The 26,240-nt window shown below is 39.9% G+C and overlaps 1 protein-coding gene across 3 annotated transcripts in view; it reads left to right on the plus strand.

The window, feature by feature from the left end:
- The window catches only part of EPC1 (enhancer of polycomb homolog 1), a 108,639-nt gene that overhangs the window by 72,486 nt on the left and 9,913 nt on the right, over nucleotides 1–26,240 (plus strand). For all 3 annotated transcript variants that reach the window (XM_026652008.1, XM_026652006.2, XM_026652007.2), the window contains exons 2-10: nucleotides 2,809–2,968; nucleotides 4,327–4,472; nucleotides 4,561–4,767; nucleotides 5,211–5,359; nucleotides 9,415–9,574; nucleotides 11,338–11,514; nucleotides 11,602–11,691; nucleotides 11,779–11,927; nucleotides 14,136–14,488. In XM_026652008.1, the coding sequence (XP_026507793.1) occupies nucleotides 2,869–2,968; nucleotides 4,327–4,472; nucleotides 4,561–4,767; nucleotides 5,211–5,359; nucleotides 9,415–9,574; nucleotides 11,338–11,514; nucleotides 11,602–11,691; nucleotides 11,779–11,927; nucleotides 14,136–14,488 (1,531 nt within the window). In that variant the 5' untranslated portion in view covers nucleotides 2,809–2,868. The remainder of the gene's footprint in view (nucleotides 1–2,808; nucleotides 2,969–4,326; nucleotides 4,473–4,560; nucleotides 4,768–5,210; nucleotides 5,360–9,414; nucleotides 9,575–11,337; nucleotides 11,515–11,601; nucleotides 11,692–11,778; nucleotides 11,928–14,135; nucleotides 14,489–26,240) is intronic.

Consider the following 26,240-nt stretch of genomic DNA (forward strand, 5'->3'; position numbering starts at 1 on the left):
TAATAAGATCACATAGTTGCTCAGTAAGTAATGTATGCATTTTGATGGCTTAGTTCCTTTTTATTGAAATAAAAAGGAATCTTGTTTATCTATCATGCAGGCTCTGCTGCTACTCATAGCAGTCCCCACCTATGCCACAGCGATGTAAAAATTGACCGATTTCTTAAGTTGTACTGCTACCCACGCTGTATGGTACTAATGGGAAACTGATCATGGTCCTTAGTACTTGCAAGGTTCTGCAGCTTGGCAGAGCTATGATTTAGATCAAGAATTGGGTTTGTCTGCAGGCTTGAACAACATCACTTTAAATTCATTTCACATTTGGAAGCTTAACGGTAAAGGCTAGAAAATGTCATTTATTTTAATTAAAGCATACATTTTTGCCATACTTAAAACTTGACACTAAATTCACCAAGATAAGTTAGATAATTATTGAATGGTTCTTTCAAGCCATCATCCAAAATACAAAAAACTGCAATAAATAGTTTGAAGATTTGTATCAGAAATAACTATTTTTTTAACAATCATGCACAATTTTTTTTTTTTTTTTTCAATGAAAGGAGGTGTTAAGCCTCATAGTATCTACTGGAGGAATTTTGCGCCACTGCGTGTGCGCATAATTCACGTGCCATGCATTTCCCCCCACCCCCCCGAAAATAGCTTCTGCTGGTAAAATTGCTGCAGTTCCTCCTTTTGCCCACCAGAGGGCGCCATGGCGCTAGAACGGAGCAGCCAGTCCTGGACAGCTAGGGGGGAGAGAGAGCCTGTACAGACGCTCCCTGACTTACGCAAGCGTTCCGTTCCGGAACGCCTTGCGTAACTCGAATTTTGCGTAAGTCAGAAACGTATACCCGACCATTACACCAACAACAAAAACCCCTCCTATTACTAGCTTACGGAACTTTTTCCTGTAAGTGCAGATTTGCGTAAATCGGGTTTGCATAATCCGGGGGGCGTCTGTAGTGCCTTCTTCACAGTGCCTGTCGGGCCAGGTCAGGAGACAGGGGATATGGGGAAACAGACAGCATGGGGCTGCTGGGGGGTCAGACAGGGGCTCATAATAGGAGGGGTTAGTGGGGGAGGACAGACTGGGGTAGGGGCTGAATGGGAGTGGAGGCGCAGGGGACAGGGGAGGGAGTGCAGGGCCACATAGGGACAGGGAGGTGCCTGAGTGGAGGCATGGAGACACATGGGAACAGGGGCAGATGTGCCTGACTGAGTGGGAGAGACTAGGGGTCAGCCAGGGTCTGCATGTGGGAAGCTCCCTAACAATCTTTCTCCACGGGCCCCACCATCCTTGTCCCATCCATACCCAACAACCTTTCAAATTCACACCCAGGCTCTTTCTCAGCAATTACTTCCCTCTCCCTCAGCTCCTCTGTTACCCCTGACTCCCCCAAACCTTTGCACTGTTTCTGAGTGGTGCGGGAAATACAGTTCTGTATTGTAACTTAAATGAATTATAACTCCGAGTTCTGTATTAATATGTCTAGTAAGGAATCTATTTGTCAAAAAACATTTCCCGAATCCTTTTTTTTAGGGCCTGGGCCAGCCCCCATGGGAGGGAGTGTGGGCCAGCCCCCATGGGAGGGAGTGTCGCCCAGCCCCGCCCCAACCTCTGCTCCCAGTCTCAGCTCCCAGTCGCAACCCCTGGCTCCTGCCCATGGCCTGGGCCCCAGCCACAGCTCCACTCTTGCCCCTAGCTCCCAACCACAGCTTCCAGGGGGAGAGGGCGGCATGGGCAGATTACATTGGGATAAGGGGGGGCACAACTTAAAGTTTGGGGACTACTGCCGTAGAGTGTCCCACAGTACTTGGTATTGTTGAGACCTCACCTGGAGTATTGTGTCCAGTTTTGGGTACCACACTTTAAGAAAGATGTGGACAAAATAAACAGAGCCCAGAAGAGAGCAACAAAAATAATAAAATGTTTAAAAAGCCTGACCTATAAAGAGAGGTTTAAAAAAAAAAAAAAAAAAAAATTGGACGTGTTTAGTCTTGAGAGAAGAAGACTGATAACCGTCTTCAAATATGTCTTACGGTCTATTTATAAAGAGGATGGGGATCAATTGTTCATGTCCACTGAAGGTAGGACAAGAAGTAATTGGCTTAATCTGCAGCAAGGGAGACTTAGGTTAGATATTAGGAAGAACGTTCTAACTATAAGGATAGTTAAACCACTGGAATAGGCTTCCTTCCAATGAAGGTTGTAAAGTGCCTGTTATAGTAGGTTTTTAAGAACAGATTAGACAAACAACTGTCAGGGATGGGCTATGTATATTTGATCCTGCCTCAGCATGAAGGCATGGCCTAGATGACCCCTCAAGGGCCCTTCAGCCCTACATTTCTATGATTTTATCTTTTTATACTTCCACAAGTATTTGTTTAGCTTGACATGCAAATAACATGTCATTGAATAGTCCTAATATTTCCTTAGATACAAAATAGTGTTGCTTGTTCCCATAAGGGATTTTGGTTGGTTGTTTTTTGCTATTTCTAAATAGCTACCTCTGTACAGAAGAGAACTCTACAGCTTTCCAGTTTTGTGTGTGTGAGAGAGAGAGCGCGCGCCACCTACTGGAAGTCTTATTGGTGTATCCTTGTTATATGTTACTTGGAACATCTCTAAAATGTATTGTTAATTTATCATGTCTTGTCTTTTCTTTGTGATGTAAATAAATAAATCCACAGAAACTAATATGTTTTATCTTTTTAAAAGTGGGCTAGGAAAGTAAGGTAAACTCCTTGCACCAGGTGTCTCAATAGAATGTCAATTTTCAAATCCCTTCTTTTTGTTTTTATTTATAGGAACATCATCTTCAGCGAGCTATCTCGGCACAACAGGTATATGGAGAGAAGAGGGATAATATGGTTATACCAGTCCCAGAGGCAGAAAGTAATATTGCTTACTATGAATCTATATATCCTGGGGAGTTTAGGATGCCAAAGCAGCTCATTCACATACAGCGTAAGTATAAATATTTTTTAAATGTATGTGAAAGCCTATATCCAAAATGTTCCTAAACTGATTTAATTAAAGGGATTTCTTAAACACCTATTGAACTACTGTTGAAACTTCCTTTCAAAGATTAATGTTTGTGCAGCATCTTAAGGTGTAAACCAGTGGTGGGCAACCTGTGACCCACAGGCCACATACGGCCCATCAGGGTAAACATTTTGTAGACGTTGACCATCTGCGGGCATGGCCCCGTGCAGCTCCCAGTGGCTGCGGTTAGCCATTGTCTTCAATTAAATGGAGTATGTTCACCTCTTAAGAAACACATTCTAGAATTCTTCATGGGATCTTCAACTGCTTCTAGATGCCTAGATAGCCCACTTGGGTGCTGTTGCTTGTTTTCATCTTTATCTGGCTAGGAGATTTCAACTGTTCCTTTTGGATGTGAACCTCACCACAGTCATCACTTTACTTGGGGCAATACTTGAAAACATCTCAGAAGTTCTTGCTAATGTGGAATACAGTTGTATGCTTTAATTAGCAATATCTTGAACATGATACCTGTGCCCCATAAACTGAATAGATTCCCAGTTTATTTCTGGATAAAAGATTGGGACTGATTTACAAACCTCTTTCTTGAGAGTACTGACTACTTCCGTGACCATTTACTTCCTCATGCTCTCTCCTGATAGTAGAGGTCAACTGAAGTTCTTAAGCTGAATGCCCTGTGAACAAAAAGCGGTTTTCAAAATGTTACCTGTATGTAAAGTTAGATTATCATAGGTTCGTCTGGCATGATCTTTAACCAATTTTTTTATTTTTATTTATTTTTGTGTTTTATTTAAGATATCAAGGTTATTGATGAGGAGAACTTGGGTGATGTCAGTCTAGTCATCAGTGAAGCTTTTTGCTGAAATACCACATATAATTGGGGTGAAATTCTGGCTTCCTGGAAGTCACCCCAAAAAAACAACCCCTGACTTCAACAGGGCCAGGATGTCACTCCAGATTCTTAGATTGAACTATAGGAAGTATACTGGATAGTAAATGATAAGCAGTTGAATGCTTAGGTATTATATTTATAATGTCAGCTTCAGTTAATGTCTGCTTGCATTGTGTCAATGCTTCTGTTAATTTTGTTCTTTTTATTCTTGCTCACTGTACTTTTTATATCTGTTTAATAAAAGTATCAAGTTGTTACTGGAGAACCTGTTCTATAGATTTTTTTTGCCCCCCACGAACAAAAACCACATGTTCTGTCTTGCTCTCCAAACCATAAAAGTATAGCCTATAATCCCAGGCACTTTTGTTGTTGTTGCAACAAAATACTTCCATAGTACTTCCATGTTAACATTCACTGTATTGTTTAGCTTTTAGTTTGGATGCTGAACAGCCTGATTATGACTTGGATTCAGAAGATGACGCCTTTGTGAATAAGTTGAAGAAAAGAATGGACATCTCTCCTTTGCAGTTTGAGGAGATGATAGACAGGCTAGAAAAGGGCAGTGGTCAGCAGGTACAACATTATTTCAGATAAAAAATGAAAAAAAAAAAATACTTTCATATGTTGCTATTTCTTGTAACACATTGGGTTTTACATTTAGCCAGTCAGCCTGCAGGAGGCCAAACTGCTTCTGAAGGAAGATGATGAATTAATTAGAGAAGTGTATGAGTACTGGATTAAAAAGAGGAAAAACTGTCGAGGTCCCTCTCTTATCCCAGCAGTAAAACAAGAGAAGCGAGATGGTTCCAGCACAAATGATCCTTATGTTGCTTTTAGAAGGCGAACAGAAAAGATGCAGACTCGAAAAGTGAGTAGATATAAAATCTGGCACATTCTTATTGTATTGAAGCATTACTAAGTCAACTTAACTTTTTTAATACTGAATCTTGAAAAGAAAAGGAAAAAAACCCACTATTTGCCTGCTAATGGCATCACTCAATTGAAATATTATACAGTCAAATTACAGAAGTTTGTATCCCAGGAGTATCACTGTCTTTTTTTTTTTTTTTTTTTTTTTTTTTTTTTTTTTTTTTTTTTTTTTTGTTTTTTTTTTTTTTTTTTTTTTTTTTTTTTTTTTTTTTTTTTTTTTTTGTAGGTTACTACAAAATCCAATAATAAATGCAGGTGACTTGTAACTTGCAGTAGATGTAAGATTCTCTGTACTGTGACATGTCAAAATGCTTGATACACTCTCATTATAGAAATTAAACAAACTTCAATGAAATGAAAAACGTCATCTTATATCCACAGAATCGAAAGAATGATGAAGCATCTTACGAAAAGATGCTTAAGTTGCGTCGAGATCTGAGTCGTGCTGTAACTATCCTAGAGATGATAAAGAGAAGGGAAAAAAGCAAGAGGGAGTTATTGCATTTAACACTGGAAATTATGGAAAAAAGGTAGAGTACATCGACAGTATTTCATAATCATTTTTGAAAAATTTAGCATTAAATATTCACGCCCTTGCATAAACAGAACTAATACTAAAATGTCTTTTTGACTTGTGTAAATCTTTTCTTTTTAAAACGACTACTTTTTAACTTTTGTGCTTAATTACTTTATTATAGTATAGCATGCTTTCACATTTTACAAAGAGAAAATGAAATATAAAATTATATACTTACAAATCAGGAAGGAATTAGTCTAGTCTTCATCCAGTCACCCTTGTTTTGTCAGTTTTGATTTAGGTTTCTTTCACTGTGCACAAATCTAGAAAGAGGAGACTGCGGAAACTATAGGTAAATTTATTAAGAACATAAAAATGGCCTTGTTGGGTCAGACGCTTGGTCGTCCATATGGCCCAGTATTCTGTCTTCTGACAGTGGCCGGAGCTAGATGCTTCAGAACGAATGAACAGAACAGGGCAATTTCCAGTGATCCATTTCCTAGTCATCCAGTCAGTTTCTGGCAGTTGGGAGGTTTAGGGACATCCGGATCATGGGATTGCCTCCTTGACCATCTTGGCTAATAGGTCCATCAATGGCTATCCTCCATGAACTTATCTAACTGTTTTCTGTGCCAGTTATACTTTTGGCCTTCACAACAACCAGTGGTAACAAGTTCTGCAGGTTGACTCTGCGTTGCGAAGAAGTACTTCCTTATGTTTGCTTTAAACCTGCTGCCTATTAATTTCACTGGGTGACACCTAGTTCTTGTGTTATGTGAAGCGGTAAATAACTCTTCCTTATTCCCTTTCTAAAATCATAGCTGGTATGGAGAGACTTCTATCGTAACTCCCCTTAGTCATCTCTTTTCTAACCTGAACAGTTCCAGTCTTTTTAATTTCTCTTCATATGGAAGCTGTTTAATACCCCCTAATCATTTTTGTTGTCTTTCTCTGTACCAGTTCTAATATCTCTCTTGAGATAGGGCGGGGGTTCTCAAACTGGGGGTCGTGACCCTTCAGGGGGTCACAAGTTTATTGCATGGAGGGTTGCAAGCTGTCAGCCTCCACCCCCAAATCCCGCTTTGCCTCCAGCATTTATAAGTGTTAAATACAAAAAAAGTGTTTTTTAATTTATAAGGGAGGGTCACACTCATAGGTTTGCTGTATGAAAGGGCACCAATACAAAAGTTTGAGAAACCCTGAGATAGGGCGACCAGAACTGCATGCAGTATTCAAGGTGTTGGCATACCTCAGACTTACATAGTGATATTGATATTTTCTATTTTATTATCTATTCCTTTCCAAATGGTTCCTAACACTTTTTTAGCTTTTTTTGACTGCCATTGCACATTGAGCAAATGTTTTCAGGGAGTTATCCACAATGATTCCCAAGATCTCTCTGAGTGGTAACAGCTAATTTAGACCCCATTATTTTGCATGTATAGTTGGAAACAGTAATTCCAATCGGCATTACTTTGCATTTGACAGATGAAATTTCATGTTGATATTTTGTCACCCAGTTTAGTCAGATCCCTTTGTAGCTCTTTGCAGTCAGCTTTGGACTCCACTATCTTGAGTAATTTTGTATTGTCGGCAAATTTTGCCACCTCACTGTGTTTTCCCCATTTTTCAGATAATGTATGAATGTGTTAATCAGCAAGGACCCAGTCAGATCCTTGGGGGACACGGTTATTTACCTCTCCATTGTGAAAACTGACTATGTATTCCTACCCCTTTGTTTTCTGTCTTTTTAACCAGTTACTGACCTTTCCTCTTATCCTATTACTGCTTAATTTACTTCAAAGCTTCTTGGGGAGGGACCTTGTCGAAGGTTTTCTGAAAGTCCAAGTACACTGTATTGACTGGATCACCCTTGTCCACATGCTTGTTCATATCCTCAAAAAACTCTAATAGATTGATTGAGGCATGATTTCCCGTTACAAACCTGGGTTGACTCTTCCCTAGCATATCCTGTTTATCTGTGTCTGATCATTCTGTTCTTTACTATAGTTTCAACCAATTTGCTTTGTACTGAATTTAGGCTTACAAGCCTAAAATTGCTAGGATTGCCTCTGAAGCCTTTTTGAAATATTGGTGTTACATTGGCTACCCCTCAGTCATCTGGTACAGAGGCTGACTTCAGCAGTAGGTTACATACCACAGTTAGTAGTTCTGCAGTTTCACATTTGATTTCCTTCAGAACTCTTGGGTGAATCCCATCTGGTCCTGGTGACTTATTACTGTTTAATATATCAGTTTGTTCCAAAACCTACTCTTTTGACACCTCAATCTGGGACAGTTCCTCAGATTTGTCACCTAAAAAGAATGGCTCTGATGTGGGGGTCTCGCCCACATCCTCTGCAGTGAAAACCGCTGTGAATAATTCATTTAGCTTCTCCACAACAACCTTGTTTCCTTCAGTGTTCCTTCAACTCCTTGATCATCCAGTGGCCCCACTGACTGACAGCCTTCCAGCTTCTGATGTACTTACAAGAACTAACAGCAATTTTTTTTTATCTTTAGCTAGTTCCTCTTCAAATTGTTTCTTTGCCTGGCTTATTATACTTTTATGCCTGACTTGCTAGAGTTTATGCTCCTTTCTCCTCACTAGAACTTACTTTCCAGTTTTTAAAGGATGCCTTTTTGCCTCTGAGCGCCTCTTTTACTCTGTAATTTAGCCATGATGGCATTTTTTTGGTTCTTTTACTGTTTTTTTTTCTTTTTTATTTGGGGCATACATTTAGTTTGAGTCTCTGTTAATGATGTTTTTAAATAGTCTCCATGCAGTCTGCAGGCCTTTCTTCCTTGTGACGGTTTCTTTTAACTTCCATTTAAGTAGCTTTCTCATTTTTTGTGTAGTTCCCCATTTTGGAAACCTGGAGTTCTTTTGATGTATCTTAAATTTCTTAAGTGAAATTAAGCTTTTCCATGAGTGATTGCTATGCCAGGGACACAGACCAAAAACTTTTGGTGTGGTAGTGAATCACAAATTATTTATAGGCTTTATTCCTTTCCTTTTTCACCATCCTCTTTGTCTCAACCACTTTAACATCTGATCCAAAATCCACCTGGGCAAAACGGCTGGCAGCCTTCTCCAGTGATATAATGCACTGTTCTGTAGGAGTTATTTGCATGTAATCAAGCACTCCTATCAACACTTTCTCCAACAGACATACCTCACCCCTCCCACCTCATGATAGCGAATATCATCTTTGCAAGATGTAGAGGTTTTTTAGTTGATTTCTGACATGGAGTATTGATCTTTAGTTTATGTATGTTTACTCTAAGCCAATTATATGGACACTTTCAGAAACTGAAATATATCTGTATAGCTAGAAGTTTTACTCTTTTAAGACACTGAATACTATAGCACAACAGTTCTCAAACTGTGGGTCGCGACCCCGTTTTAATGGGGCCGGTGGGGCTTCGGCTTTGGACCCCCTGCCCGGGGCGACGGGGCTTGGGTGGGCTCAGGCTTCAGTCACCCCTCCTGGGGTCATGTAGTAATTTTTGTTGTCAAAAGGGAATTGTGGTGCAATGACGTTTGAAAACCAACCGTTGCTGGCATGATAAAAGCTTGTAATATGAGATTACGGCTCAGGCACCTTGTCCTTGTTGTTTAAAGTACTTCTTACTACTTTTTTGTTTTAGTTTAGGTCATTAGTACTTGTGACATACCCACCTACTAAAATAATAATTCTCTATTTTTCCCTTCTGACCCCCACCCCTTATTTCTTCATTTTCTACAACTTTTCTGAAGTTCTTACAGATAGCTATCATTTGGTTCCTTGCCAACTTTTCTTTAGGCAATGCAGAGTCCATTATATTAATCTCTCTCCTGAAGTAATATTGTCTAAATGTTGTCTTTGTTAGTTACCATCCTCTGAGGACTTTCTGATTTAGCTATACATCTTTTTAATGGTGGCCAAAGCTGCGAGTAGTATTCTAATTGTAACTACTATGTAATGTATCTAAGTTATACTATGTCATGTGCTGTTGGTGGAAACTAAAAATAGTATGCATATATTCAGGGTTTTTGACAATTTAGCACTTTAAATTTAATTTCAGGTATAATTTGGGTGACTACAGTGGAGAGATCATGTCCGAGGTTATGGCACAGCGGCAGCCAATGAAACCTACCTATGCCATCCCCATCATTCCTGTTACAAATAGCAGTCCATTTAAGCATCAAGAAGCTATGGAACTGAAGGAATTCAAAGTTAACAAGGTGAAGGAGTGGTACTTATAAACAAATATTTATGGTCTTGTGTCACCAGAACACAAAAGGTTTTAGACTATGATATCAGAAATTATGCTTATTTTTGAAGGTAAAACCTTTTCTAAAAAATGAAAGACCTATCGTTAAAGGACACTAGCAGATCCTCGGCTGGTATAAATTGTCAGAGTTCTATTGAAGTTAAGATTACTTGCATAAGAAGTAAAGCAAAATGATGAAGTTCAAAGCAAGTATAGAGCAAGTGGCTCAGGACTGGCAGAGGCCAATGACAAACTTGCATCAGGATAATCCATCCTTGTATTTTATGACTCTAGCAAGATTATATCAGGAATTGTTTAGGTCCCTGTTTTCAGCTGATGCTGTTCATATAGTTTTGCCTGTGAACTACCTTTACAAAACTGGCAAAAAGATGTAAGCTGCAAAAACTAACTTAAAACCTACAGTTTGGTGAAGGATATAGTCATAAATTCATTATTGACGTCAGTTTTCAAATGCATTACACCTCATAGTAGTTTGTATGTGTATAAAAATAGAGAGTAAGTAATGTGTGTTAAATGGGGGGAATTTTAAAAATGCTATTGCTCTGTAAATTCTGCAGACATAAAACACACAAAGCAAATGATGCTGAATTCTCCAATTAACCAGAGAAGCATTGATAGTTTATTTAGCATTTTTATCTGGTATTTACTGTAATGTCCAAAAACTCAAATCAAAATCAGAGTTCCATTCTGCTATGTATTGAATGAATACAGATGTAGGCAGGCGTGGTTCCCGCAAAAACCAGTAATGCTTTAATGTAAAGTCTTATCTGAAAGAGCCTTTACCCAGTAGCCCATATGGAATTTTTCATCTGCCTTAAAAGGATGAATGCCTCTAGTTGGGTTCTAATCAGTCTGAGCTTTACAGAATGGTAAATTTCTGCTGTAATTCAAGTTTTTAGAGCACACTATTTATTAATGGCAGCAGCTGAATTCCTAAATGTTGCTTTACCTGATAAATAGGACTACATAATTAGGCAATTATATGCAAGTATATATACTTTAGCTCCCAAACTCTCTTTTCCCCATGTATACAACACTACTGCAAAGCTTGAAAGAGGCAACTAGAGTACTTCTTGTCAAGACATTTTAATATGCTGTTAAATTCATGTTTACACCATGTAATGATCTGTTGGGTAAATTGTTTTTATTAAAGATTTCTCCTTTGGTTTAAAACTCTTCAGTGGCATCTGGGAAATGGGTTGGAGTTTTTTAACTTTGTCTCAAGTCACACAGTGCTCAGACTTTTTTTAGGTTTAGAAGAATAGTTTAACTTCCTTTCCATATCTGTCATTTTTATACTGTTTTGGGAAGTGGTATAAAAATGCCTATTAAATAAAAAGGGGGGGGGGAGACTTTCAATGCAGATGAAAACTTGTGTTCATAGTGATGCCTTCATGCTTTGTTCATGTTGATGATGCCCATCTAACCATGTCTTAAATAATGTCAGGTTCTGATGTGGTGGTCCACAGTAGTATTTAGTCTTAACTGGATGTCGCAGAATAGTCTCTGAACTAACAGTGTTTAATTCCTTCTTAAAATAATTAGAACACTTTGCTGTTAAAGCCCAGAAATCTGAATTTTGATTAAATGCTTTGTGTTGCTGTTAATTCAGTCCAGTTTTGAGCACCTTTGCACTAGCCTTTTGAAAACCCGCTATTTAGTATGATCACAAGTTGGTTAAACTGAGTGAATTAAGCTTTTATTTTCTTGCAGCAAGAGAAAGCTGATGTTATAAGACCCAAAAGGAAATATGAGAAGAAGCCCAAAGTCTTACCTTCATCTGCTGCTGCTACTCCTCAACAGACAAGTCCTGCTGCACTGCCAGTCTTTAATGCTAAAGATCTGAATCAGTATGATTTCCCCAGCTCAGATGAAGAACCTCTTTCCCAAGTATGATCTCTACAGTTTATTGCTTCTTTTCTAAGAGCAGTAGAAATCTATCTCACGAACTTACCAGCTCCCTTTGTGTTTTCAAAGGTTATGTCTGGTTCTTCCGAAGCTGAGGAAGAAAATGATCCTGATGGTCCTTTTGCTTTCCGTAGGAAAGCAGGTTGTCAGTACTATGCTGTAAGTGAGACTTCTCTACAAACTATAAGACTGAGCATCATTATAGAATAAATCTTATTTTTAATTGTTCTCTAAAATTCTTTTAAGCCTCATTTAGACCAAACTGGCAACTGGCCATGGAGTAGTCCTAAAGACGGAAGATTAGGAGATGTCCGCTATAGATACTGCTTAACCACGCTCACTGTACCCCAAAGGTGTATTGGGTTTGCACGAAGACGGGTTGGACGTGGCGGAAGGTAAGCTGCACTTAATTATTGCTATAAAAAGTTATGGATAATTTTAAAATTGACACAAGGGCAAAAGTGAAAATGAAAGACAGTGGCACCCTAAAAGATAGTACATACGGAATCCTTTCACTTACTGATGTTGGTTTTTATCTTTTGGTTTGTTCCACTGTAAAAGCCATCCTGACACTGTTTACTTCTTTGTTTATAGACCATTATTGTTGATATTGGGAAAAGCTTTTGCCACTCCAGAGTTGAGGTTAGAGTTTGTAGTATAAAAATTATTTGTTGGTGAATGGTAGATTTTAAAAATGGGTTTCCCCTCTCCCAGAACCCAAAGACCATCCTCTACTTGAGAAACACTGAAGTCCTGAAAGTTCAGTCTGACATACCTGTAAAATTTAGCTATGTATGATTGCTGCTGTGAGCTAACATGTTACTTGTAATCCTGAAATCTGCGGACAGTTTTGTGATTGTCTAGCATGGTAATTTTTAAGACTGAGACTTCCAAAAAATGGGAGTTCAATGTTATGCTCCCAAATAAGGCCTAGATACAGCAAATCACTTAAGCTAAGTTCATGTTTAAGTACTTGATCTTTCAAAAGTGCTGTGTACCAAAGCAGCTTCCAATGAGTTAATGGTAGATACTCAGGACATTCACTTAGGCGGCTAAATATGGACTCTAAGGAACATTACTTCAGGCATCTACTTCTGAAAATCTTGGTCTAGAAGCATTTCTGTATTACTTTTTCTTTATATAGGTGTTATATTTTTACCATATCTAATTAAAGACTATACATGTTTAAATATATTTTACGCTGTCTATAAATGAGTGTGTTTTAAAATAAGTTGATCAGGTCATAGTTTAATCAATCAAGAAAACAAATATCTTCACTTAGCTTTCAGATTTATACAATATTAACTTATTGCTATGGAAGCACCTGAATGGCTGTGGTAGTGATACCAGAGAAATTCCATCTTAAAGTTCCCAGATCCCTGGCTTCCATTTTAAATAAGCAAGAGTCATTCCACCTGCTTTGCCTCCAGCATTTATAATGGTGTTAAATATATTTAAAAGTGATTTTAATTTATAAGAGGGGGTTGCACTCAGAGGCTTGCTATGTGAAAGGGGTCACCAGTACAAAAGTTTGAGAGTCACTGATCTAAGAACTGCTCTCAGTGACCTGTGGATGACTAACTCTCTGAAGCAAGACACATCACTTAGGATCATCTCAAACTGTTAGACAACATGGTTTGGGGTGCGTTTTAGCTTATAAAGGATTTGTATTTTATAACATCAATAAGGGGATTCTTAGTTTGTTATTGTATTAGGGATTCTTAATATTTGCACCAATAAAGAGGTGCTGTGTTTTGAAAAGAATACTGCTTGTTTGTGTCAGTCTTTATCAGAAGGCTGTATCTGTTTCCTCTGGTGGTAACAGGTCTGAGCTGTTCTACAGAGTTTCTGAAACAGGGAACCACTGGCAAGCCCAAGATATTTCCCTTAGTTACCCTGGAGACCCATACCTAATGAGAACAGATCAGCTATATTCTGGAGGCACCCTAAATTCTGTTTTCTGGGTAATGGTAGCATCTAAATCACACTGTCATGGAATCTGTGAATTTCAGCATCTTTTAATTTAATTTCAACAAATCAGGGAAGGATCTGGATGCCCCTTAAGGGTTTTGCCAGGAGGTTAGATAGGTAGAGAGTGACAGCTTCAGCACTTCTTGGGGATGTAGTTGTGGGCATATTCAGTGGTTGGGGAGGCTGTGTGTGGAACTGGTGTATTCAGCAGCTCGGAGAGGAATTGGCTTACTTTTTGGCCCTTTGGAGACACATTTTGCTGCTTAGTTAGGATTTATGGATTAAAAGTTAACAATTTTTATCGTCTCCTCACCTACCTGATACTTTGCAAATTTAATATTCAATAAGATTCTACCAAGTTGTAGTGCAAAATATCAAAAATAAATGAGTGCCTTGCTATTTGTTAGATGGTTCATAATAAATTCGGAAACGTTGACATGACAAGTTCCAGTTTATAAAAAATAATTAAACACCACTTACAGTAACATAGGATTTAAGTATGTGGCTGTATTTCATGATATTTTGAGTTTAGAATGAACAAAAGAAATTCCTGCTATGAGAAACTGGTGTGTGGTGACCTCTCTGTTTTTGGCTTCTTATTGTCTGTTAAGTTTATTGCGCTTCCATTTTAGGGTGCTACTGGACAGAGCGCATTCAGACTACAACAGTACGTTTCGCCAGCTGGATTTGGAAATGCTTTCCTCAACGCAACACTCTTCAATCAGTCAAGTTGCCAATACCTCAGAAACAAATACCTCGGACAAATCTTTCTCTAAAGACCTCAGTCAGATACTAGTCAATATCAAATCATGTAGATGGCGGCATTTTAGGCCTCGGACACCATCTCTACATGACAGTGACAATGATGAACTCTCCTGTAGGAAATTATACAGGGGTATAAATCGAACAGGCACAGCACAACCTGGGACCCAGACATGCAGTACCTCTATACAAAGTAAAAGTAGCAGTGGTTCAGCACACTTTGGTATGTTTATTTTGACAAACTTTTTTCTAGAAATGTTAAACTTGACTCAGAGAATCAAAAATATTAGAATTTTATCCATTTTTTTTCTTTGTGATCTGTTCTAATGATAGCAGTGAATCATCTGTTTTACCACTTATTATATTGAAAACTAATCAGTTAGCATTTTTAACATGAACATTTAATAGAGTTTATTTCAAATGCATGTACAAAGGCAGCACTTGTTGCAGTTTTGACTTTTAGAAATGTGTGAAGTCCACTTATGTACAGGGTTTTTAGTTAATATAAAAAAGATTGCCTAAGAAAGCATAAAACCTTAAACTCCAAATTTTCTACCACCTTTCCTGTTGGATATCTACGGGAAGACAAAAGGTTGATTTTATATTTAATAAAATGTTACAATACTAGTATGCATATACACTTTAATACAACAGATTTTTTTTTAAAAACAGTCAAGACACTACCATTCTTCTTTAAAAAATGAAATAAAAATATTTGCATATTTTTTTCCCCTTGCATGGGCAAAAGCCAGAGAAATAGTTAGTTTACTGACATAATGCAAGGCCAACTCCATAGAACTACTGTAGGAAATGAATTCCAGAACTGAGGACCAGTCACTGTAAATGTTTGACCATCAGCCCCCTGATGTTTTAAATCAGAAAACTGTTAGCAAGCTCCCTAGCTGCTGATGTTGATTGTTGCAGCAGTAGATGGCAGATGTGGAGAAGAGGCAGTTAGTCAAATAACTAAAATCCAATATGTTTAGCTCACTAGCTTTATTGATCAGTCAGCACTAACTGCATCTGAAAGAACATAGAAAGCCAAGAGTTGCTGATGAGCTTGTGAAATATGCTCCCTGTGAAATAGTAACTACTCCTAAAATCATCATTTGGGATCTCCAAGACCGGCTATACCATCCACTCCTGCTAAAGTTCACTGTCTAAGTCAACAAAACCTCATAGTCAATTGCATCAAAGGCTACAGATGGTCAGGCAACTATGCTGATTTTTTTACATTTTCAATTGCTAGGAGATGACCAATGAGCATAGAGTGCTGATCATTAAATACATAATCTTTTTTCTCCCTGTAGGACAGAGACAGCACTCAGAATCTTTTTGGGAGAGATATTAAAAGAACCACCAAAATGTGTCATGAAGAAATATTTAGAGATCACTTATCTAAAAATTCTATTCAGTAGAGTATATAGTATAGTGCCAATATTAAAACTTTTTATCCTGGGACAGTTCCCCAATCGCTGGTGGGGAGGCAGGGAGGCACTCACGCACACGTTCCAGTGAATGTCGTTTTTATATTCTTAATTTTAATTCATCAGGGCCTCAGTTTTCAGGTTGTTCTTAAAATATCCTGCTAAACTAAGAGGAAAAAAAACTTTACTAAATCCCATTCTTTGCCATATTTAATCATAGGTGTTTGTTTCAACCCAACAGCATAACTTTGAAAAAATACATGTAAAATCAGGTAAAATCCTATTTCCAGTATTTTCAGAAATACACATAACCAGTGATGAACTCCAAAAGTTTGGATGCTTACTCAATAAAATAGGTTTTATCCTGCCTTTCATTGTTTTTATGTTCCCTCCTGCCTCCCATACATGTATTCTACACCTTGCCATTCTGTTAATCCTGCCCTCCCCCCTCCTCCCCCCCCTTGCAATATCTTCAAAGAGTGCATGCAAAGCAGGCTACCTCCTCCTCCTCTAGTGTTTTCTTTCTCTTCCCTGTCCCAGTGTTCTTTCTGTTTTACCCCTGCCCGTCATCCTGGTATTTCCTTCTTTTACCGTCTACTCCACCCCTTGCTGGAAGATGGATTGGGGTTGAAATTACTACTGGTTAGAGCAGGGGTCGGCAACCTTTCAGAAGTGGTGTGCCGAGTCTTCATTTATTCACTCTAAAATAAGGTTTCACGTGCCAGTAATACATTTTAACGTTTTTAGACGGTCTTTGTATAAGTCTATAATATATAACTAAACTATTGTTGAATGTAAAGTAAATAAGGTTTTTAAAATGTTTAAGAAGCTTCATTTAAAATTAAATTAAAATGCAGAGCCCCCCGGACCAGTGGCCAGAACCCGGGCAGTGTGAGTGCCACTGAAAATCAGCTCGTGTGCCGCCTTCAGCACGCATGCCATAAGTTTGCCTACCCGTGGGTTAGAGCCTCTGATATGAGGTTTCTGGTGGCTGCCTTCTCTCTTCTCTTAGTGGTTCTTCCAGTTGCCTGAAGCAGATACAGTGATCTGAAAGAGAAGCAGGGCAGTAGGAAAGAGCAGATGCAGTATAAGTTTGTTAATGCCAGGAGGAGGAACTGCACTAAAGATACTGGGCAAGTTTCTAGCTACTTAGGATAAAACACAAAGGGACTGTTGGCAGGTAGGCTGTGAATAGAAATTGAATGTTTATGGGTTTCGGATCCTATTTAAAGATCACAAGTGAACTGGTTACAAATTTGGAGTTCAAGGTTAACAGCTGTATTTACTTTTTTAAATAGATTGTAGAGGTGACTCTTAATCTAGATGAGACAGTTTTTCTTTTAGATAAAGACTTTAATTACGTTGGCTATATCTTAAGTTTAGAAAAAACTAAATCTGTGAATAAGTGTTCAGTGTATTAACACTATCAAATGTGTTCATTGTTGTAAATTACTTTTATAGTAAACATTCAATACTAAAAAATCAGTATGGAATTTAGATTCATATTTTTATCTGAAACAGTTAACTTTTAACACTTGGCATAGGAATAATACATGTAAAGATTTACCTAGTCTGATTTCATAGACACAGATGTACTCGAATCAAATAGGTTGGTTTTTTAAATCTAGAAAAGGGAGTAAACATTAATACAACTCATTGAGATTATAGCCACATGATTCTCCATCATTTTATCAGGAGTCCTAAGCTAAATCACCTGTCCACGGTATAACAATCTTTAACCCAATGGTACATAGTGTCAGAGAAGTTTAGAGATTGAAAAGACCGAATACATCATCCAGTCTATTTTCATGCCAATGTAGGATTATTTTCTGTAGTACCTTTTTCTAGTGTTTGTCTCATCTAGTTCCAAATGTTCCTCAAAAAAGGCGATGCTTCTTTGAGTGATGATCCCTGTGTGTGTGTTCCGCACATGGGATACATATGTGCACCACGCACCTGACTCCAGAATTTCTTGAAAGAAATGTGTTGGCCCATACATGCACTATAGCCCTCCTCATTCTCCCAACCAAGGGCATAAAGGGCAGTGCAGGCTGATCCCTGTCCAGTTCCTTCTTACCACAGCATGATTGGAGTAGGAATCTCCTGTTTCCTCAGCTCCTTTTTGCTGCGTCATTCCTGTAAGAATTATGTATAGTTAATTTTTAGTAGTTTTTATGGTATAGCACAGATAGTTAAATAGCATTTTTCCCCCCTCTCCCAAGAAGTCTGGGATAATATCCAGGGTCCTGGGATTCAAAAACTGTTTCCTGCCCGTACTCCTTTTCTGTGAGCAACAAACATAAGTGTTGCCTGTACTTCCTTATTGAGGCTCACATTTCTGCCAACTTCAGCATCTGCTGCTCTCTCTCTTTCCCCTGAACCCATGAGGGTCATAACGAAGCCATCATCAAATCCAGGCCAAGGAGAGACAGACACACCGCCCATACATCCGGCTCAACAAGTGGGCAGCACTTAGGTATATCTCCATATATTATTATTATTATTTATTATCTCATAGAACTGGAAAGGACCCCGAAAGGTCATAGAGTCCAGCCCCCTGCCTTCACTAGCAGGACTAAGTACTGATTTTTGCCCCAGATCCCTAAGTGGGCCCCCTCAAGGATTGAACTCACAACCCTGGGTTTAGTAGGCCAATGCTCAAACCACTGAGCTATCCCTCCCCCATGAGCTCAGGAACAGAGGCTAAGTCTGTTAAGCCTAAAGAGAAGGCTTCACGGGAGAATAAGGGGCACTCTCATAGACATAAGTCATCTATGTATGTGTTTGTCCCAAAAAGAAGGGGTCTCTCCCTGACCCTGTCAAAGTCGCGAAAGCCAGTGTGCACAGGTGCAGAGGTTGACTAAATCTTGACAAGAATAGGAGATACGCAAGGGTACGGATCCTTTGATTCTAACACCAGCTCCAGTGGTGAAGACACGAGAGAGACAACTCCTTGTGCTTCAATCCACTTCGGGAACCCAGGCAGTACTGATAGCAATGCGACCCCAAACAGCGACCAGAGCAGCTCTCCTTGTACTCGGGGACAGTTGGAGACGTGTCTCCCCAGAAGACATCTTTGCTGTTCCCTGTCTGCATTCACTGCTCCTGTTGGGTCTGTCTATATTCCAGGACATCGTTATCACAAGGAGACAGTCATTCTCCCATTCCACCCACCAGCTTTGAAGCGCAGCCATTGGTCCTACCACTGCTCAGGGATGTGGCATTCTCTTCTGATGAGTCGGAGGCTCTGCGAGAGTATCTGCAGCACCAAAGAGAGGCAGCCCCAGACAAGTCATAAAAGGACAGGATTCCAATCTCCAGCCAGATACGATTGGCCAAGAGACAGGTGGTACCTGATGCCAAGGGGTCTCCCTCTGCTGGTGGATCTATCCTATTGGCAACATTAGGGACTGTGGGAGCCCTACCCCAGGCACCCAGAAATGGTGCAAGAGTCTTATTTGCCATCACCCAGCCATACGCAACCAGCCCCATTGGAGCTCTTGGTATTGCTTAGAGTAGCTGCAAAGCTACAAATCCAGCTGAAGGAAATTCAGAAGGCTCAGCACTGCTTAATAGACAGTAGCGTGGCCCTCCCCATCAGCGAGGCCATCATAAACACAGCAAAGGCAGTTTGGGACACCTCTGCTTCTTGTGCTTCTACTCCTAAGAGGGTTGGGACAAAGTAGCACTTCTCAGCCAAGTGGGAGGGTTCTTGTTCTCTCACTCTCTGCCAAACTACAGGGTTGTGCAGGCAGTTACAGAGCAACAGCATCCAAAGGCTACTCCCTCTGATGAGGGATATGAGACTTGACCTTCTGGGAATAAAGGTCTTCTTTTCCTCTTGGCCCTCTTGACCATTTGTGATTTGATCAATTATGCTAGATTTCTAGAGTTTAAGGACCAGCTTCCTGAGAAGGATAGAGCCCACTTCCAGGCCTTCGTGGATGAAGGCAAAGTGGTGGCCAAAACTTCACTCCAAGCCACAGTGGATGCAGCAGATACTGCATGGAGGGGGATGGCTATGGCCATTGTCCATGAGGAGAGATTCATGTTTGTAATCAGATTTTTGTACAGAGATGCAGAGTACCATCCAAGATCTGCCCTTTTTGATACTATAAGGTAGTCCATCAGAAAACAGATGCAACTCTGCTGCCTCAAAGATGTGAGAATAAAGCTTTGCTTGTTGTGCGTTCATACCCCTCCCCCCCCCCGCCCCCCCAGAGGAAGCTTTATAGACAGGGATATAGGGCAAGACCATCTTCTCAGCCCTTTTATCATCAATGTGCTCAGGAACCACCATGCAAGAGATAGTTGATGCAGAAGCTGGATTCCCGGGTCTATACAACATCCACCACCACTTAGGTACTCTAATCCCCAACTGAAGAATTTCTTTTTGACAGGATTGTCAAGATAGCATCCCTTTACTGATGCCTCGTCTTTCCCCTATTCAGGTATTTGGAGGTCACCTTACCCTATTTGTCAAAGACTGGAGGGCCTTAACTACAGACATAGGGATATTAGAAGAGGCTATCAACTAGAGTTTCTGACAACTCCTTTTCACAAGCCTCTTCAGGGACCATTCTCGCAAGGAGATTTTTACAACAGGAGGTAAATTCCCTGCTCCTCAGGGGATCTACAGAAATGGTTCCACCTCAACACCACAGGAAGAGGCTATATTCTCCTTATTCCTTGATTCCCCGAGAAGAATGGAGGATCGAAGCCAATTCTTGATGTACATCAGTTAAACAAGTTTATCTGAAAACTAAAATTCTGCATGATATCCTTGGCATCAGTAATTCCCTTATTAGAGGAGAGCACTTGGTTTTGTGGCTCTCAGCATGAAAGATGCATATTTTCATATTGATATCCATCCAGCCCACAGGAGGTGGTTCTTCCACCAAGACCACTACCAATTCAGATTAATCCCATCTGGTCTGGTCACTGCATCTGGGGTCTTTACAAAGAATTTTTCAGTGGTGACTGCTTGGATGAGAAGAGAAGGATTTGCCGTCTTCCCATACCTCAACAAGTGGCTTCTTGCAGGCCACTCCCATTGAGGAGTTCCTCAGGGCAACCAGTGTTTTGCTCAGCCTTTTATCTTCCCTGGGTGTTTGCATCAATCATAAAAATCCCCCCCAAAAAACCTCCCCAGGTACATAGATTTCATAGGGGCATTGTTAGACTCAACTACAGCAACAGCATATTGACCTCTTGAAAGGTTTCAGGTCATGAACACTCTTATGCACAAGGTCATCATCAGGCCCAGGACATCAGTTGGAAGTTGCCTTTCACTCCTTAGCCACTTGACTTCATGTACACATGTGACACCATTCACCAGATTACATCTACAGTGCTTATAAGCCTGCCTTTTCTTGGCGTATTCACCAGTGAAGGGCACCAAACTACAAGGTCACAATTCCATCCAAGGTATTAGGCTCTTTTTTGTGCAGTGGACAAAACTGGAAAAGGTTCGGTTTGGAATGCTGTTCCTCACACCCACACCTGAGGCAGCCATAGTTACCGATGCCTCCCTCTTGGGTTGGGGTGTGCACATGGATGATCACATGGCAGAGGGCGTCCAGAATGCACATCAACTTATAGGAACTCAGGGCGTTCTGTCAGGCCTGCAATGCCTTTCTCCCTCCATCCAATCCAAACATAGTCAGATAATGTTGGACAAGATAACAGTATTTTATATATACAAACAAGGGGGAACGAAATCTCTGTGTGTAGAGGCAGTCAGTTTCTGGAATTGATGCATCAAACATCAGTTAACCCTATTAGCGTACTTACCAGGGGTGCAGAATTCCCTAACAGACTGCCTGAGCAGACATTTGTCCACAAATCAAGAATGGGAGATTCACAATTTGTTTTTCGACTACATCTTTGGTCATGGAAAATGCCAGCCTGGGACCTTTTCACCTCACAGGCAAACAGGAAATTGCCTTGGTTCTGCTCCAGACCAGCACTAGACAGACTCTTTGGGAGATGCCCTCCTGATATTGTGGAAGGATTGCCTGGCATTCTATGGAATATCCACCAAGACAGAGCATGAGTCATCCTCATCACACCCAACTGGCCAAGACCGTTCTGATTCATCGATCTAATAAAGCTCTTGGTATGACCACACATAAACATCCCCACGTTACTGGACCTTCTAACGCAACCCAGAGGCAAAATCACATACCCCAATTCAAGGCTGCTCCAACTCAGAGCCTAATATTTGGATGGGCATCGGAGATAGAATGCTCATGTTCCAAGAGGTTGCAATTAATCTTTAGCCAAAGTACACAAGATTCTGCAAGAAGCTTTTACTCAGCTAAATGGAAGCATTTCTTTGCTTGGATTCATCAATGCATTTTGTCTCCGAACTCCACCAGAATCCCTGATATCTTAAAGAATCTCCTTACCCTTAAGTCTTCAGGTCATGCGTTCGGTTCCCTGCGGGTACATTTAGCACCTATCTGTGCTTTCAATGCTCCAATAGATAACTAACTATGATCTCCAGGCACCCTGTCACAACTAGAATTTTTTGAAGGAGATTCGCAGATCCTTTCTACCAGTGGTGAAGTTCAAAGCTCAATCAGACCTCAATTTTGATCTGTTGTCTTTTACTAAGTCTCCCTTGGAGCCGCTAACCACCTGCATGGTGACCATCTGTCCATGAAGGTGGCCTTTCTGATTGTTATAACGTCAGCCAGAAGAGTCCGAGAACTGGGAGCACTTATTGGCAGGCCATCCATATACTAGCTTCTGTAAAGAAAAGGACTTGCTATGCCCCCACCCCGAATTCATGCCCAAGATAGTTTGAGTTTTATAGAAGTCAGGTCATCCATGTACCTGTATTTTTTTTTCCTAAATCACATGTCTTGGAAGAGGAGAGAAGACTGTATTCTCTGGACATCTGGAGGGCTTTGGCCTTTTATCTGCGAAGAACAAAGGTCATTAGACACCTAAACCTATTTGTTTCCAGAGCAATCATGATATCAACCTATATCAGTGCAGAGACTTTAAAAATGGATCTCAGATTGTATTATCCTTTGTTACAGACCAAATGGCATCCCCCCCACCCCCAGAAGGTGTAAAGGCTCATTCCACCAGGGAGCAGACTACTTCAGCTGCATCTCTGAGAAATGTACCCATACTAGATATGTGGAGCAGCTACTTGGAGCTCTTTTCGTACCTTCACCAGACCTTATGCCTTGGTACAGTAGTCCACTGCAGATATAGCAATGGGGACAGCAGTTCTACAGTCAGCTATCACTTATGCATCCTCACGCCCACCACCAGCTTGTTAATCTCCCACATGTGGAATACACATAGCGGACCATCACATGAAGAAGAAATGGAGGTTAGTTACCTATAACTGGAGGTTCTTAAAGATGTGTGTTCCCTATCTGTATTCCACTGCCTGCTCTCCATCCCCTCTGCTTCGGAGTGGTTACTCTGAGGTAAGAATGGAAAATTGGAGAGGCGTTGGCCTGCACTGCCTTCGGTCGGGAACACAAGGAGAGCTATGGCGCATGTGCGGGCCAATACACACTGCTTGCACGAAATTCCTGACTCAGGTGCATGGTGCACATGCGTATCCCATTTGTAGAATACAGATAAGGACCATACATCTCGAAGAAGCTCCACTTACAGGTAAGTAATCTTCATTTTCCTATTCAGATTTACAGTACAAGAGTTTGTCTGTATGAAGTAGTATGTAAAACAAGGCACATCAAGCTAAACTGTACAGTTACAAGATACTAGTTTAGTGGGATGACTTTAACTACTGAGCCAAAAAAAACTATAGAGAGAAATTCACATCTGTAAAGTTGATAGGTAAAATCAATGTGTTCTTTAACTATTTTGGAAAAATGCATGCCTACTGTGTCAACTATTGGCTGTCCTAAAAGTTTGAGCTATCACACAAGATTGCACCTATGACCAAGAGGATATTTGAAATGTATTGAGTCGTCATCATTCCAGAATTGATTATTTATTCAAATCTTCAGTTCCTTACAATTAAAAGTACCTGTCCATACTGCAATTTTTTTCAAAGCAGCAAACCTCTGTGCTTATTTCCTGTTTATGGAAAACCACTAGCACTGTACATTTCTTAATTACTAAAATGCTGAGGAAATGAACTGTATAGGAAGTGTACAAAGTGGATAGAGACAATATCCCTTTTATTGGACCGTGTGGGACAATTCCATAAGGCAAGATGCCTGACAGTAACTCAAATTATGGGTGAACTGACTAACCTGTAACATTACAATCTGAACTAGTAAACTGTCAAGTAGCATAAGAAATAGTTTGTCAGGATACTTGCTGATTTTTAACTCTGCTTCAGTTCAGCCATTGTGCTGCAAACACTACTGTGGAAAGCGTTTTTTGTGGCTAACTTACATATAACCACAAAAGCAAACCTTTGAACTATCAGACTTTTTTTTCAGATAACCAACTTGAGATCCAGTTTTTTGGGTAAATTCATCTTCTAATAAATTTGTAGACTGTGATGCTGTTAGTCATTAATGCAATGTCTCGGAAGAAATGCTAACAATTTATTGTGTAGAGGAAAAAATTTGGAAAAAAAGAGTATTGAAATTCGTTGCAGTATGCCCTGTTAGATGTCATACAGCCATTCTTTTTAAGGTCCAAATTCAAAGCCTATTCAAGGCAATTTGGAGTCTTTCCATGGACTTCAGTAGACTTTAGATCAGGCCCTAAATCGTAACGCTTCCAATTACTTCTCATTTTTAACGTATCAAAAATGGTTACTAAGATTTGAGGTATTATTCTGAACTTACTGTATTGGGTTTTGCTAGGAAATATGAAAGCGTTCAGATGCTACTGAACTGTTAGCATCCAAACCTAAAGCCCTTATAGTCCTAGAAAGTTGGTGCCATATGGAAGCCTGACTTAAACTCAGTGCTAAGGTTCAATGCCTCCTAAAAGTTATCAACTTACTAATAGTACATTATTCTCTATCATAACTTGAGTAAGAATTTTTAAAAATTCACATGCCTCTTTAATTTCTAGCTAGTATGTTCATTCATCCTAGAGTTCAACATTCTCAGAATACTCTGTTTTAAAGAAGCCTCAGAAGCCTGGTTATGAGCAGGAGCAGCTCTGTTTTTTGCCGCCCCAAGCACGGCAGTCAGGCGGCCTTCGGCGGCATGCCTGCGGGTGGTCCGCGGTCACACGGATTTGGCGGCGTTTCTGCAGCTGATCTGCCAGTCCCACGGCTTCGGCATATCTGCCACGGAATTGCAGCCGAAACCGCGGGACCGGCGGACCTCCCACAGGCACGCTGCCGAAGGCTACCTGACTGCCGCCCTCACAGCGACTTGCACTCCACCCCCCGTGACTTGCCGCCCCAGGCACGTGCTTGCTGCGCTGGTGCCTGGAACCACCCCTGGTTATGAGGAACCAGAATGATCTCTGATGGAAATCTTCACAACCCTAATGTGGTTGATCTGAAGAAACTGAAACTGTCAATAAAAATATTTTATTTTTACAATGAGTTTTTTTTTAATTTCAAAGTTCACAATTTTGTGCTTTTACAGTGCACTTATATTTCTCTTGGGTATTATTGTTCTACTTCAGTTTCTATATAGGCTTCCTAGCTTATGTTGGGGAAATGCACACGGTGTAGCACGATTCTTCTGACATGGTTTCAGATATAGTTGATCTTAGAATAGCTAGACTTGATGTTTGGTCTTCATTAGTACCTGAAAAAACAGGCACTGTGTGATCTGAAATTAAAAATGTAATCTACTGCATTAGTATTTACTTTCTTGCTCCTTGAACTGAAATATTGAAACAAATCTATATCTAAGACAGATATGTACAGATGAAAGATTTGGGCTCGTCTCATTAGTCAGATTGTACCACATATTAAAACTTGCAAAGCTATTTTCTAGTGAAATTGTCATAAGAACATGCTTCTGTGAGCATTGATGTTAAGAGCCACACTTCACAATTTTATTACTAAAAACTGAATGGTAGAAGTAGGAGCTAGAAATAAGAAGCTTTACCAGTTGGAGGTGATCACCCGTCTTGTCTATCTGTCAGATTTTCAAGCATGTATGATTTCATTTATGGAATAAGAGCTGAGAAGTAGTAAAAGTTCCAGAAGTCTGCACAGCAATAAAAAAAAATTAGAAAGTATCCTCTTACAATTTTTTTTAGACTGATTACCCATTTCAACAAGTTTTAGAATTTCCCTTCATTACCTGGATCTTATTGACATTCAAGATTCTGGGATGCTAAGCTTTCATGTTTACACAACAAACTTGGTTTGACTTTACAAGCAATAACATCATATGTGGTAGATGAAGGCAAAAAGGATTCTCTCTGCAATCCTTATAGGTAGTCTGTTTGTGGCAGCTACTTGCTGCCAATCCACAAATATTAGTACTAAATGGCTTTTCATAGAGGTGAACAGAATTTTTTTCTGAAATGTGATATTCTGTTAGAAAAGCTGTTGGAGAAATTCAGTTTTGCACTTATGAAAAAATAGTGAAACTGTTTCATTCTTGATCTGAACTTCAAGACTTT

The sequence above is a fragment of the Terrapene carolina genome, unplaced genomic scaffold, assembly GCF_002925995.2.
Source record: "Terrapene carolina triunguis isolate 2854851 unplaced genomic scaffold, T_m_triunguis-2.0 Scaffold111, whole genome shotgun sequence".
NCBI lineage: Eukaryota > Metazoa > Chordata > Testudines > Emydidae > Terrapene > Terrapene triunguis.